At 43.3% G+C, this 15,316-nt stretch overlaps 1 protein-coding gene across 2 annotated transcripts in view; it reads left to right on the top strand.

The window, feature by feature from the left end:
* cenpp (centromere protein P) overlaps window positions 1–15,316 on the top strand; it is a 189,893-nt gene that overhangs the window by 35,736 nt on the left and 138,841 nt on the right. For both annotated transcript variants that reach the window (XM_021610800.3, XM_021610799.3), the window contains exon 6: window positions 5,833–5,929. In XM_021610800.3, the coding sequence (XP_021466475.3) occupies window positions 5,833–5,929 (97 nt within the window). The remainder of the gene's footprint in view (window positions 1–5,832; window positions 5,930–15,316) is intronic.

Genomic DNA, 15,316 nt, shown 5'->3' with positions numbered 1-15,316 from the left:
TATAACAGAACATGGCCAAGATGTTCAAATGTTCCTAAATGACCAGCATGGTCAAATAATAATAAGGCAGAACAGTTGAAACTGGAGCAGCAGCACGGTCAGGTGGACTGGAGACAGCAAGGAGTCATCATGTCAGGTAGTCCTGGGGCATGGTCCTAGGGCTCAGGTCAGTTGAAACTGGAGCAGCAGCATGGCCAGGTGGACTGGGGACAGCAAGGAGTCATCATGTAAGGTAGTCCTGGGGCATGGTCCTAGGGCTCAGGTCCTCCGAGAGAGAGAGAGAGAGAAGGAGAGAATTAGAGAACGCACACTTAGATTCACACAGGACACCGAATAGAACAGGAGAAGTACTCCAGATATAACAAACTGACCCTAGCCCCCCCGACACATAAACTACTGCAGCATAAATACTGGAGGCTGAGACAGGAGGGGTCAGGAGACACTGTGGCCCATCCGAGGACACCCCCGGACAGGGCCAAACAGGAAGGATACAACCCCACCCACTTTGCCAAAGCACAGCCCCCACACCACTAGAGGGATATCTTCAAACACCAACTTACCATCCTGAGACAAGGCTGAGTATAGCCCACAAAGACCTCCGCCACGGCACAACCCTAGGGGGGGGCGCCAACCCAGACAGGATGACCACATCAGTGAATCAACCCTCTCAGGTGACGCACCCCCTCCAGGGACGGCATGAGAGAGCCCCAGTAAGCCAGTGACTCAGCCCCTGTAATAGGGTTAGAGGCAGAGAATCCCAGTGGAAAGAGGGGAACCGGCCAGGCAGAGACAGCAAGGGCGGTTCGTTGCTCCAGAGCCTTTCCGTTCACCTTCCCACTCCTGGGCCAGACTACACTCAATCATATGACCCACTGAAGAGATGAGTCTTCAGTAGAGACTTAAAGGTTGAGACCGAGTTTGCGTCTCTGACATGGGTAGGCAGACCGTTCCATAAAAATGGAGCTCTATAGGAGAAAGCCCTGCCTCCAGCTGTTTGCTTAGAAATTCTAGGGACAATAAGGAGGCCTGCGTCTTGTGACCGTAGCGTACGTGTAGGTATGTACGGCAGGACCAAATCAGAGAGATGGGTAGGAGCAAGCCCATGTAATGCTTTGTAGGTTAGCAGTAAAACCTTGAAATCAGCCCTTGCCTTGACAGGAAGCCAGTGTAGAGAGGCTAGCACTGGAGTAATATGATATTTTTTTTTGGTTTGTCAGGATTCTAGTAGCTGTATTTAGCACTAACTGAAGTTTATTTAGTGCTTTATCCGGGTAGCTGGAAAGTAGAGCATTGCAGTAGTCTAACCTAGAAGTAACAAAAGCATGGATTAATTTTTCTGCATCATTTTTGGACAGAAAGTTTCTGATTTTTGCAATGTTACGTAGATGGAAAAAAGCTGTCCTTGAAATGGTCTTGATATGTTCTCAAAAGAGAGATCAGGGTCCAGAGTAACGCCGAGGTCCTTCACAGTTTTATTTTAGACGACTGTACAACCATTAAGATTAATTGTCAGATTCAACAGAAGATCTCTTTGTTTCTTGGGACCTAGAACAAGCATCTCTGTTTTGTCCGAGTTTAAAAGTAGAAAGTTTGCAGCCATCCACTTCCTTATGTCTGAAACACATGCTTCTAGCAAGGGCAATTTTGGGGCTTCACCATGTTTCATTGAAATGTACAGCTGTGTGTCATCCGCATAGCAGTGAAAGTTAACATTATGTTTTCGAATAACATCCCCAAGAGGTAAAATATATAGTGAAAACAATAGTGGTCCTAAAACGGAACCTTGAGGAACACCGAAATGTACAGTTGATTTGTCAGAGGACAAACCATTCACAGAGACAAACTGATATCTTTCCGACAGATAAGATCTAAACCAGGCCAGAACTTGTCCGTGTAGACTAATTTGGGTTTCCAATCTCTCCAAAAGAATGTGGTGATCGATGGTATCAAAAGCAGCACTAAGGTCTAGGAGCACGAGGACAGATGCAGAGCCTCGGTCCGATGCCATTAAAATGTCATTTACCACCTTCACAAGTGCCGTCTCAGTGCTATGATGGGGTCTAAAACCAGTGAGTTGCTGCGCAACAGCCTTTTCTAAAATTTTTGAGAGGAATGGAAGATTCGATATAGGCCGATTTAGTTTTTTATATTTTCTTGGTCAAGGTTTGGCTTTTTCAAGAGAGGCTTTATTACTGCCACTTTTTGTGAGTTTGGTACACATCCGGTGGATAGAGAGCCGTTTATTATGTTCAACATAGGAGGGCCAAGCACAGGAAGCAGCTCTTTCAGTAGTTTAGTTGGAATAGGGTCCAGTATGCAGCTTGAAGGTTTAGAGGCCATGATTATTTTCATCATTGTGTCAAGAGATATAGTACTAAAACACTTGAGCGTCTCTCTTGATCCTAGGTCCTGGCAGAGTTTTGCAGACTCAGGACAACTGAGCTTTGAAGGAATACGCAGATTTAAAGAGGAGTCCGTAATTTTCTTTCTAATAATCATAATCTTTTCCTCAAAGAAGTTCACTTTAGCAGTGATAAATTCATGAAAGCCATCCTCTCTTGGGGAATGCTGCTTTTTAGTTAGCTTTGTGACAGAATCAAAAAGGAATTTCGGATTGTTCTTATTTTCCTCAATTAAGTTAGAAAAATAGGATGATCGAGCAGCAGTAAGGGCTCTTCGATACTGCACAGTACTGTCTTTCCAAGCTAGTCGGAAGACTTCCAGTTTGGTGTGGCGCCATTTCCGTTCCAATTTTCTGGAAGCTTGCTTGCTGTGTACCAGGGAGCTAGTTTCTTATGAGAAATGTTTTTAGTTTTTAGGGGTGCAACTGCATCTAGGGTATTGCGCAAGGTTAAATTGAGTTCCTCAGTTAGGTGGTTAACTGATTTTTGTCCTCTGGCGTCCTTGGGTAGACAGAGGGAATCTGGAAGGACATCAAGGAATCTTTGTGTTGTCTGTGAATTTATAGCACGACTTTTGATGTTCCTTGGTTGGGGTCTAAGCAGATTATTTGTTGCAATTGCAAATGTAATAAAATGGTGGTCCGATAGTCCAGGATTAAACTATTCTTTGCGGCAAAAAAGTTATTAAAAGCAAATGTCTATTATGGGACCAGAGACTGTCACAACCTGTTGGGGGCAATGAGGGTGGGAGTGGGTTCAGAGATTTGTATGTTCTTTCCAGATGCTTGCTGGATTCCCACCATTTCTCAGATACACAATTTAAAGAAGTTAAAGTTGACTTTGCTTTTCTAACAAGTGAGCTACATCTATTTCTCGAACGTCTGAAGGACTGCCAGTCGGACGTAGTATCAGTCTATCTTGCCGTAGCCCAAGCTACTTTTACTTCCTGTAATTTTTCAGACAATTCATGCGCGAACCAAGGGTTTGATATGTCCTTTACGCGTATCTTCTTTTTTTTATACGGAGCATCTGTAGGTAGCCTAGTGGTTAGAGTGCAGAGGTGGCAGGTAGCCTAGTGGTTAGAGTGTAGAGGAGGCAGGTATCCTAGTGGTTAGAGTGCAGAGGTGGCAGGTAGCCTAGTGGTTAGAGTGCAGAGGTGGCAGGTAGCCTAGTGGTTAGAGTGTAGAGGTGGCAGGTAGCCTAGTGGTTAGAGTGTAGAGGTGGCAGGTAGCCTAGTGGTTAGAGTGTAGAGGAGGCAGGTAGCCTAGTGGTTAGAGTGTAGAGGTGGCAGGTAGCCTAGTGGTTAGAGTGTAGAGGAGGCAGGTAGCCTAGTGGTTAGAGTGCAGAGGTGGCAGGTAGCCTAGTGGTTAGAGTGTAGAGGTGACAGGTAGCCTAGTGGTTAGAGTGTAGAGGTGGCAGGTAGCCTAGTGGTTAGAGTGTAGAGGTGGCAGGTAGCCTAGTGGTTAGAGTGTAGAGGAGGCAGGTAGCCTAGTGGTTAGAGTGTAGAGGTGGCAGGTAGCCTAGTGGTTAGAGTGTAGAGGTGGCAGGGTAGCCTAGTGGTTAGAGTGTAGAGGTGGCAGGGTAGCCTAGTGGTTAGAGTGTAGAGGTGGCAGGTAGCCTAGTGGTTAGAGTGTAGAGGTGGCAGGTAGCCTAGTGGTTAGAGTGTAGAGGTGGCAGGTAGCCTAGTGGTTAGAGTGTAGAGGTGGCAGGTAGCCTAGTGGTTAGAGTGTAGAGGTGGCAGGTAGCCTAGTGGTTAGAGTGTAGAGGTGGCAGGTAGCCTAGTTATTAGAGTGTAGAGGTGGCAGGTAGCCTAGTGGTTAGAGTGTAGGGGCGGCAGGTAGCCTAGTGGTTAGAGCGTTGTGCCAGTAACCGAAAGGTTGCTAGAACAAATCCCAGAAATTTAGCTCAGACGGACAGTAATTCAGATTTAGCTCAGTCGGACAGTAATTCAGATTTAGCTCAGTCGGACAGTAATTCAGATTTAGCTCAGTCGGACAGCAATTCAGATTTAGCTCAGACGGACAGTAATTCAGATTTAGCTCAGACGGACAGTAATTCAGATTTAGCTCAGTCGGACAGTAATTCAGATTTAGCTCAGTCGGACAGTAATTCAGATTTAGCTCAGTCGGACAGTAATTCAGATTTAGCGAGGTCGGACAGTAATTCAGATTTAGCGAGGTCGGACAGTAATTCAGATTTAGCGAGGTCGGACAGTAATTCAGATTTAGCGAGGTCGGACAGTAATTCAGATTTAGCGAGGTCGGACAGTAATTCAGATTTAGCGAGGTCGGACAGTAATTCAGATTTAGCGAGGTCGGACAGTAATTCAGATTTAGCGAGGTCGGACAGTAATTCAGATTTAGCGAGGTCGGACAGTAATTCAGATTTAGCTCGGTCGGACAGTAATTCAGATTTAGCTCAGACGGACAGTAATTCAGATTTAGCTCAGACGGACAGTAATTCAGATTTAGCTCAGTCGGACAGTAATTCAGATTTAGCTCAGTCGGACAGTAATTCAGATTTAGCTCAGTCGGACAGTAATTCAGATTTAGCTCAGTCGGACAGTAATTCAGATTTAGCGCAGACGGACAGTAATTCAGATTTAGCGAGGTCGGACAGTAATTCAGATTTAGCGCTGTCGGACAGTAATTCAGATTTAGCTCAGTCGGACAGTAATTCAGATTTAGCTCAGACGGACAGTAATTCAGATTTAGCGAGGTCGGACAGTAATTCAGATTTAGCGAGGTCGGACAGTAATTCAGATTTAGCTCAGTCGGACAGTAATTCAGATTTAGCTCAGTCGGACAGTAATTCAGATTTAGCTCAGTCGGACAGTAATTCAGATTTAGCGAGGTCGGACAGTAATTCAGATTTAGCGAGGTCGGACAGTAATTCAGATTTAGCGCTGTCTGAGTTTGGAAGTGTAGAAAAAAAACAACCGTGCTATCTATGTTCAGTAAGTTACCCTCTGTTTCAAACCAGCCCTACGGTATCCGTTTAATTGGTATAGTTTCACGATTTCCCAGTGACTGTACCATTTAGGCCTTGGAACGAGGATGTGACTTTAAAACACGAGTCAATGAGGGTTATCTGTTACGGGCCAGGACTGAAATCCCATCACTTGTTTTAGGGATTTCATGTTGATTTCAAATCGCAGAGGACAAGTAGGACCTGCTGTTGTTGTGGATAGTGTTCAGTGATAATGTATGATAATGTACCGTGTAAATATGTGATAATGACAGGGATAATGTAGGGTTAGAGTGACCTGACTAAACAGTGTTTTATGTTTTCTTGCAGAGTGGAGGACGAGAGATCTGTTGCCGTTTTTGATAGTGTTGTATGATAATGTACTGTGTAAATATGTGATAATGACAGGGATAATGTAGGGTTCGGGTGACCTGACTAAACAGTGTTTTATGTTTTCTTGCAGAGTGGAGGACAAGAGAGACCTGCTGCTGTTTTTCAGGACCCTCAGGAGGTTCTCTGACAGATGTGAAGACAGACGCAGAACATTCCAGCACTTCCAGGTAGGACTTTACTTAGTCCTTTTTTACTGCTCGTATAGATCACACCTGCCTCAAGGTATCGTCTTCCAGTCCAGGTATGACTGCCGTTAAACACTCCCCTAGTTGTTGTCACAATGGGCAGGTCCATCTGGTGTATCCTGCATAAACACTCCCCTAGTTGTTGTCACAATGGGCAGGTCCATCTGGTGTATCCTGCATAAACACTCCCCTAGTTGTTGTCACAATGGGCAGGTCCATCTGGTGTATCCTGCATAAACACTCCCCTAGTTGTTGTCACAATGGGCAGGTCCATCTGGTGTAACCTGCATAAACACTCCCCTAGTTGTTGTCACAATGGGCAGGTCCATCTGGTGTATCCTGCATAAACACTCCCCTAGTTGTTGTCACAATGGGCAGGTCCATCTGGTGTATCCTGCATAAACACTCCCCTAGTTGTCGCAATGGGCAGGTCCATCTGTGGTATCCTGCATAAACACTCCCCTAGTTGTCACAATGGGCAGGTCCATCTGTGGTATCCTGCATAAACACTCCCCTAGTTGTCACAATGGGCAGGTCCATCTGTGGTATCCTGCATAAACACCCCCCTAGTTGTTGTCACAATGGGCAGGTCCATCTGTGGTATCCTGCATAAACACTCCCCTAGTTGTTGTCACAATGGGCAGGTCCATCTGGTGTAACCTGCATAAACACTCCCCTAGTTGTCACAATGGGCAGGTCCATCTGTGGTATCCTGCATAAACACTCCCCTAGTTGTCACAATGGGCAGGTCCATCTGTGGTATCCTGCATAAACACCCCCCTAGTTGTTGTCACAATGGGCAGGTCCATCTGTGGTATCCTGCATAAACACTCCCCTAGTTGTCACAATGGGCAGGTCCATCTGGTGTATCCTGCATAAACACTCCCCTAGTTGTCACAATGGGCAGGTCCATCTGGTGTATCCTGCATAAACACTCCCCTAGTTGTTGTCACAATGGGCAGGTCCATCTGGTGCATCCCTTTATAAACACCCCCCTAGTTGTTGTCACAATGGGCAGGTCCATCTGGTGTATCCCTTTATAAACACCCCCCTAGTTGTTGTCACAATGGGCAGGTCCATCTGGTGTATCCCTTTATAAACACTCCCCTAGTTGTTGTCACAATGGGCAGGTCCATCTGGTGCATCCCTTTATAAACACCCCCCTAGTTGTTGTCACAATGGGCAGGTCCATCTGGTGTATCCCTTTATAAACACCCCCCTAGTTGTTGTCACAATGGGCAGGTCCATCTGGTGTATCCCTTTATAAACACTCCCCTAGTTGTTGTCACAATGGGCAGGTCCATCTGGTGCATCCCTTTATAAACACCCCCCTAGTTGTTGTCACAATGGGCAGGTCCATCTGGTGTATCCCTTTATAAACACCCCCCTAGTTGTTGTCACAATGGGCAGGTCCATCTGGTGTAACCTGCATAAACACTCCCCTAGTTGTTGTCACAATGGGCAGGTCCATCTGGTATCCCTTTATAAACACCCCCCTAGTTGTTGTCACAATGGGCAGGTCCATCTGGTGTATCCTGCATAAACATATTCAAGCTGCAAGGTTGATGCAGAATCCCACTACAACAATTTAGTCAGACTAGAAACGCATATCCGTGAATGCTGAAGCCAGACACTAGAGAATATGTTGAAGATGGTAGAGAATGTGTTGAAGATGGTAGAGAATGTGTTGAAGATGATAGAGAATGTGTTGAAGATGATAGAGAATGTGTTGATGATGATAGGGAATGTGTTGATGATGATAGAGAATGTGTTGAAGATGATAGAGAATGTGTTGAAGATGATAGAGAATGTGTTGAAGATGATAGAGAATGTGTTGATGATGATAGGGAATGTGTTGATGATGATAGACAATGTGTTGATGATGATAGAGAATGTGTTGATGATGATAGGGAATGTGTTGATGATGATAGAGAATGTGTTGAAGGTGATAGAGAATGTGTTGAAGGTGATAGAGAATGTGTTGAAGGTGATAGAGAATGTGTTGAAGATGATAGAGAATGTGTTGATGATGATAGGGAATGTGTTGATGATGATAGAGAATGTGTTGATGATGATAGAGAATGTGTTGATGATGATAGGGAATGTGTTGATGATGATAGAGAATGTGTTGAAGGTGATAGAGAATGTGTTGAAGATGATAGAGATTGTGTTGAAGGTGATAGAATGTGTTGAAGATGATAGAGAATGTGTTGAAGATGATAGAGAATGTGTTGAAGATGATAGAGAATGTGTTGAAGATGATAGAGAATGTGTTTGAAGATGATAGAGAATGTGTTGAAGATGATAGAGAATGTGTTGATGATGATAGGGAATGTGTTGAAGATGATAGGGAATGTGTTGAAGATGATAGAGAATGTGTTTGAAGGTGATAGAGAATGTGTTTGAAGGTGATAGGGAATGTGTTGATGATGATAGAGAATGTGTTGAAGATGATAGAGAATGTGTTGAAGATGATAGAGAATGTGTTGAAGATGATAGAGAATGTGTTGATGATGATAGGGAATGTGTTGATGATGATAGAGAATGTGTTGAAGATGATAGAGAATGTGTTGAAGATGATAGAGAATGTGTTGAAGATGATAGAGAATGTGTTGATGATGATAGGGAATGTGTTGATGATGATAGACAATGTGTTGATGATGATAGAGAATGTGTTGATGATGATAGGGAATGTGTTGATGATGATAGAGAATGTGTTGAAGGTGATAGAGAATGTGTTGAAGATGATAGAGAATGTGTTGATGATGATAGGGAATGTGTTGATGATGATAGAGAATGTGTTGATGATGATAGAGAATGTGTTGATGATGATAGGGAATGTGTTGATGATGATAGAGAATGTGTTGAAGGTGATAGAGAATGTGTTGAAGATGATAGAGATTGTGTTGAAGGTGATAGAATGTGTTGAAGATGATAGAGAATGTGTTGAAGATGATAGAGAATGTGTTGAAGATGATAGAGAATGTGTTGATGATGATAGGGAATGTGTTGAAGATGATAGGGAATGTGTTGAAGATGATAGAGAATGTGTTGAAGATGATAGAGAATGTGTTGAAGATGATAGAGAATGTGTTGAAGATGATAGAGAATGTGTTGATGATGATAGGGAATGTGTTGAAGATGATAGGGAATGTGTTGAAGATGATAGAGAATGTGTTTGAAGGTGATAGAGAATGTGTTTGAAGGTGATAGGGAATGTGTTGATGATGATAGAGAATGTGTTGAAGATGATAGAGAATGTGTTTGAAGGTGATAGAGAATGTGTTGAAGGTGATAGAGAATGTGTTTGAAGGTGATAGGGAATGTGTTGATGATGATAGAGAATGTGTTGAAGGTGATAGAGAATGTGTTTGAAGGTGATAGGGAATGTGTTGAAGGTGATAGGGAATGTGTTGAAGATGATAGGGAATGTGTTGAAGATGATAGAGAATGTGTTGAAGATGATAGGGAATGTGTTGAAGGTGATAGAGAATGTGTTGAAGGTGATAGGGAATGTGTTGAAGGTGATAGGGAATGTGTTGAAGGTGATAGAGAATGTGTTTGAAGGTGATAGAGAATGTGTTTGAAGGTGATAGAGAATGTGTTTGAAGGTGATAGAGAATGTGTTGAAGATGATAGGGAATGTGTTTGAAGGTGATAGAGAATGTGTTTGAAGATGGTAGAGAATGTGTTGAAGATGATAGAGAATGTGTTGATGATGATAGGGAATGTGTTGATGATGATAGAGAATGTATTGAAGATGATAGAGAATGTGTTGAAGATGGTAGAGAATGTGTTGAAGATGGTAGAGAATGTGTTGAAGATGATAGAGAATGTGTTGAAGATGATAGAGAATGTGTTGATGATGATAGGGAATGTGTTGATGATGATAGAGAATGTGTTGATGATGATAGAGAATGTGTTGATGATGATAGGGAATGTGTTGATGATGATAGAGAATGTGTTGAAGGTGATAGAGAATGTGTTGAATATGATAGAGAATGTGTTGATGATGATAGGGAATGTGTTGATGATGATAGAGAATGTGTTGATGATGATAGAGAATGTGTTGATGATGATAGGGAATGTGTTGATGATGATAGAGAATGTGTTGAAGGTGATAGAGAATGTGTTGAAGGTGATAGAGAATGTGTTGAAGGTGATAGAATGTGTTGAAGATGATAGAGAATGTGTTGAAGATGATAGAGAATGTGTTTGAAGATGATAGAGAATGTGTTGAAGATGATAGAGAATGTGTTTGAAGATGATAGAGAATGTGTTTGAAGGTGATAGAGAATGTGTTGCAGATGATAGAGAATGTGTTTGAAGATGATAGAGAATGTGTTTGAAGATGATAGAGAATGTGTTGAAGGTGATAGAGAATGTGTTGAAGCTGATAGAGAATGTGTTTGAAGGTGATAGAGAATGTGTTGAAGGTGATAGAGAATGTGTTTGAAGGTGATAGAGAATGTGTTTGAAGGTGATAGAGAATGTGTTTGAAGGTGATAGGGAATGTGTTGATGATGATAGAGAATGTGTTGAAGATGATAGAGAATGTGTTTGAAGGTGATAGAGAATGTGTTTGAAGGTGATAGAGAATGTGTTGAAGGTGATAGAGAATGTGTTTGAAGGTGATAGGGAATGTGTTGATGATGATAGAGAATGTGTTGAAGGTGATAGAGAATGTGTTTGAAGGTGATAGAGAATGTGTTTGAAGGTGATAGGGAATGTGTTGAAGGTGATAGGAATGTGTTGAAGATGATAGGGAATGTGTTGAAGATGATAGAGAATGTGTTGAAGATGATAGGGAATGTGTTGAAGGTGATAGAGAATGTGTTGAAGGTGATAGGGAATGTGTTGAAGGTGATAGGGAATGTGTTGAAGGTGATAGAGAATGTGTTTGAAGGTGATAGAGAATGTGTTTGAAGGTGATAGAGAATGTGTTTGAAGGTGATAGAGAATGTGTTTGAAGGTGATAGAGAATGTGTTTGAAGGTGATAGAGAATGTGTTGAAGATGATAGGGAATGTGTTTGAAGGTGATAGAGAATGTGTTTGAAGGTGATAGAGAATGTGTTTGAAGGTGATAGAGAATGTGTTTGAAGGTGATAGAGAATGTGTTTGAAGGTGATAGAGAATGTGTTTGAAGGTGATAGAGAATGTGTTTGAAGGTGATAGGGAATGTGTTTGAAGCTGATAGGGAATGTGTTTGAAGGTGACACCTTCACCTTTGGCCACCTTTTGAATAAGCACAAGCAGTATCTGAACGTTCGATATCCCAGTGAGTCCCAAGGGAATATCTGACAAGGAAAAGAGAGAAAAAACCCCTGAGTTTGGAAGTGTAGATAATCTAGGAATGTTAAGTGTTGGTCTCCTGACCCTGCCTGGTAGTTACAGAGCCTGTTCCAACAAAGAAGGATGGTTTAGACTGGTATTACGCATCCATCTTTCTATCGTCAACATTTTGAACTTATTGAAACTTTTAACCTCCCAATACACATAAAGACAGGAAATTGACTGAACAGTCGTTTCCACCGTCGTTCGTCCAACGTATGACTTCGACAGAGAAACGGTCGACTTCTGTGTTTTTGTCTGAACTCTTCTTGGGTGGGAAGTGAGGTGGTTGCATTCTGCTGATATCGCTATGTTCCTAGACGTTATCTGATCAATGATTTACTGTGATAGTGTTCAAAAATGGTTCACAGCTGGATCGTCATACCTTAGCCAACCTGTCAAGCTGACAGATGAGCAGTAGTCTCATAGTGCCTGACTTCACACCGTACCGTCCTCCCGTCTTCACACCGTACCCTCCTCCCGACTTCACACCGTACCCTCCTCCCGACTTCACACCGTACCCTCCTCCCAACTGTCTTTTGAGAATCAGGCTTGACTGGAGAAAAGTAGGAGTCCAGGTTAGATGAGCAGTAAAGCCTGGTTGGATGCCTGTAAAGCCTGGCTGGATGCCTGTAAAGCCTGGTTGGATGCCTGGTTGGATGCCTGGTTGGATGCCTGTAATGCCTGGTTGGATGCCTGGTTGGTTGCCTGTAAAGCCTGGTTGGATGCCTGGTTGGATGCCTGGTTGGATGCCTGTAATGCCTGGTTGGATGCCTGGTTGGTTGCCTGTAAAGCCTGGTTGGATGCCTGGTTGGATGCCTGTAATGCCTGTTTACCAGTAAAGCCTGGTTGGGTGCCTGTAAAGCCTGGTTGGGTGCCTGTAAAGCCTGGGCCTGTAAAGCCTGGTTGGGTGCCTGTAAAGCCTGGTTGGGTGCCTGTAAAGCCTGGTTGGGTGCCTGTAAAGCCTGGTTGCCTGTAAAGCCTGGTTGCCTGTAAAGCCTGGTTGGGTGCCTGTAAAGCCTGGTTGCCTGTAAAGCCTGGTTGGGTGCCTGTAAAGCCTGGTTGGGTGCCTGTAAAGCCTGGTTGCCTGTAAAGCCTGGTTGCCAGTCAGCATTTCACTGTAAGCTCTACACCTGTTCTATTCAGCACATGTGACTAATACAATTTGATTTGACAGACAATGATCTGTTGATGAGAGTAACAGGCTCTGTGGCGATTATTACTGTGATCAATAATGTGATCGATGAAGTTGTGAACATGATCCAATCAACAGGTTCTGTTCCCCTCTGGCTGTTCAACACGTCAATATAGATGCATACTGCTAAATAACCCAACTGTTACCATATCTGTTATAAACCGAACAAAAATATAAACGCAACATGAAACAATTTCAACTATTTTACTGAGTTACAGTTCATATGAGGAAATCGGTCAATTGAAATAAGTTTATTAGGCCCTAACCTATAGATTTCACATGACTGGGCAGGAGTGCAGCCATTGGTGGGCCTGGGAGGGCATAGGCCCCCCCACTGGGGAGCCAAGCCAAGCCAAGCCAATCAGAATGAGTTTTTCCACACAAACGGGCTTTCTTATAGACAGAAATACTCCTCAGGTGGCTGGATTATTTTGGCAAGGGAGAAATGCTCACTAACAGGAATGTAAACAAATTGTGTGCAACATTTCAGAGAAAGAAGGTTTTTGTGAGTATGGAACATTTTGTTCAGTGTATAAAGACAATGGTGTCCTATAAGAAAAGCACTAATATCTGATGATATACACAAATGACTGGTGATTGGATGATAGAAATTGATGATAAAACGATTGTGGGGGCTGTCTTGTTAGACTTCAGTGTAGCTTTTGACATTATCGATCATAGTCTGTTGCTGGAAAAATGTGTTATGGCTTTACACCCCCCCCCCCCCCCCCCCCCCGCTATAATGTGGGTAGAGTGAGTTACCTGTCTAACAGAACACAGAGGGTGTTCTAGAATGGAAGCCTCTCAAAATAAAGGGTTACCTGTCTAACAGAACACAGAGGGTGTTCTAGAATGGAAGCCTCTCAAAATAAAGGGTTACCTGTCTAACAGAACACAGAGGGTGTTCTAGAATGGAAGCCTCTCAAAATAAAAGGTTACCTGTCTAACAGAACACAGAGGGTGTTCTAGAATGGAAGCCTCTCAAAATAAAGGGTTACCTGTCTAACAGAACACAGAGGGTGTTCTAGAATGGAAGCCTCTCAAAATAAAAGGTTACCTGTCTAACAGAACACAGAGGGTGTTCTAGAATGGAAGCCTCTCAAAATAAAAGGTTACCTGTCTAACAGAACACAGAGGGTGTTCTAGAATGGAAGCCTCTCAAATATAATCCAGTTAGAATCAGGAATTCCCCGGAGTACACACAATACACGCACATGCACATGGATTTAGTACTGTAGATATGTGGTAGTGGTAGAGTAGGGGCCTGAGGGCAAACAGTGTGTTGGCAATTTATTGTAATGTTTTTAACATTTGAATGAACTGCCTTAATTTTGCTGGACACCAGGAAGAGTAGCTGCTGCCTCGGCTGGAAATAATGGGGATCCATAATAAACCCCAGGAAGAGTAGCTGCTGCCTTGGCAGGAACTAATGGGGATCCATAATAAACCCCAGGAAGAGTAGCTGCTGCCTTGGCAGGAACTAATGGGGATCCATATTAAACCCCAGGAAGAGTAGCCGCTGTCTTGGCAGGAACTAATGGGGATCCATATTAAACCCCAGGAAGAGTAGCTGCTGCCTTGGCAGGAACTAATGGGGATCCATAATAAACCCCAGGAAGAGTAGTTCCTGCCAAGGCAGCAGCTAATGGGGATCCATAATAAACCCCAGGAAGAGTAGCTGCTGCCTTGACTTTAACTAATACAAATATACCCATTATATCACTTGTATATACACTGAATGTATATTAAATCACCTTCCTAATATTGAGTTGAACCACCCCACTGGGGGATGGTCTCTGCAAGGTGTCCAAAGCGTTCCACAGGGATGTTGGCCCATGTTGACTCCAATGCTTCCCACAGTTGTGTCAAGTTGGCTGGATGTCCTTTGGGTGGTGGACCATTCTTGATACACACGGGAAACTGTTGAGCGTGAAAAACCCAGCAGCGTTGCAGTTCTTGACACAAACCGGTGCGCCTGGCACCTACTACCATACCCCGTTCAAAGGCACTTAAAGTTGTTGTCTTGCCCTTTCACCTTCTGAATGGCACACATACACAATCCATGTCTCAGTTGTCTCAAGGCTTGTTTAACCAGGTCTCCTCCCCTTCATCTACACTGATTTTGAAGTGGATTTAACCTGTCTCCTCCCCTTCATCTACACTGATTTCGGAGTGGATTTAACAAGTGACATCCAATAAGGGATCATATCTTTCACCTGGTCAGTCTGTCATGGAAAGAGCAGGTGTTCTTAATGTTTTGTCCACTCAGTGTCCCATAACTATTATATCATGTGAAATAGTCTGATCCTAATCCTACACAGTAGGATCCAGTCATTTGCCTTCAGCTTCTGGCTGGTAGGCTGGCAGGTAATTTACAATTGTTCCCATATTGGCTGGTAGATAATGAATGATTTTGAAGTGCGTGTGCGTGTGTGTGTGTGCGTGCGTGCGTGCGTGTGTGCGTGCGTGCGTGCGTGTGTGTGCGTGAGAGAGAGAGAGCTCTGCAAGCATGTTTTATATCAAGATGGTAAAGGACTCTAATGAAAGATTGGAAATCCAAACTGCCATATGGAAACCATTCTCCTACTTGGAGGATGTTGCGGTCGTGATGCCAAGTTGGCTGGTCTGAAGGAATAACATCAACCCAGTTTCTCCACATGTGCTGAAACCTGAAAGATATTTTGCTTCTCTTGCAGTTAATAGTTTGTTGTTTTATTAAGACACCGGAAAACAAATGTTTTGTTGTTGTTGTTGTTGTTGTTTCGTTGACTTTCATGCATGGATACGTCAAAGCAGAGTTTAATTTAATTTGTATTAAAATATGTAAAAACTCAGCCGAAGT

This window comes from Oncorhynchus mykiss, chromosome 7 (assembly GCF_057628025.1).
Source record: "Oncorhynchus mykiss isolate SJ-2025 chromosome 7, ASM5762802v1, whole genome shotgun sequence".
NCBI lineage: Eukaryota > Metazoa > Chordata > Actinopteri > Salmoniformes > Salmonidae > Oncorhynchus > Oncorhynchus mykiss.
The sequence above is the reverse complement of the archived record's forward strand: the minus strand, read 5'-3'. Positions and strand labels throughout refer to the sequence as shown.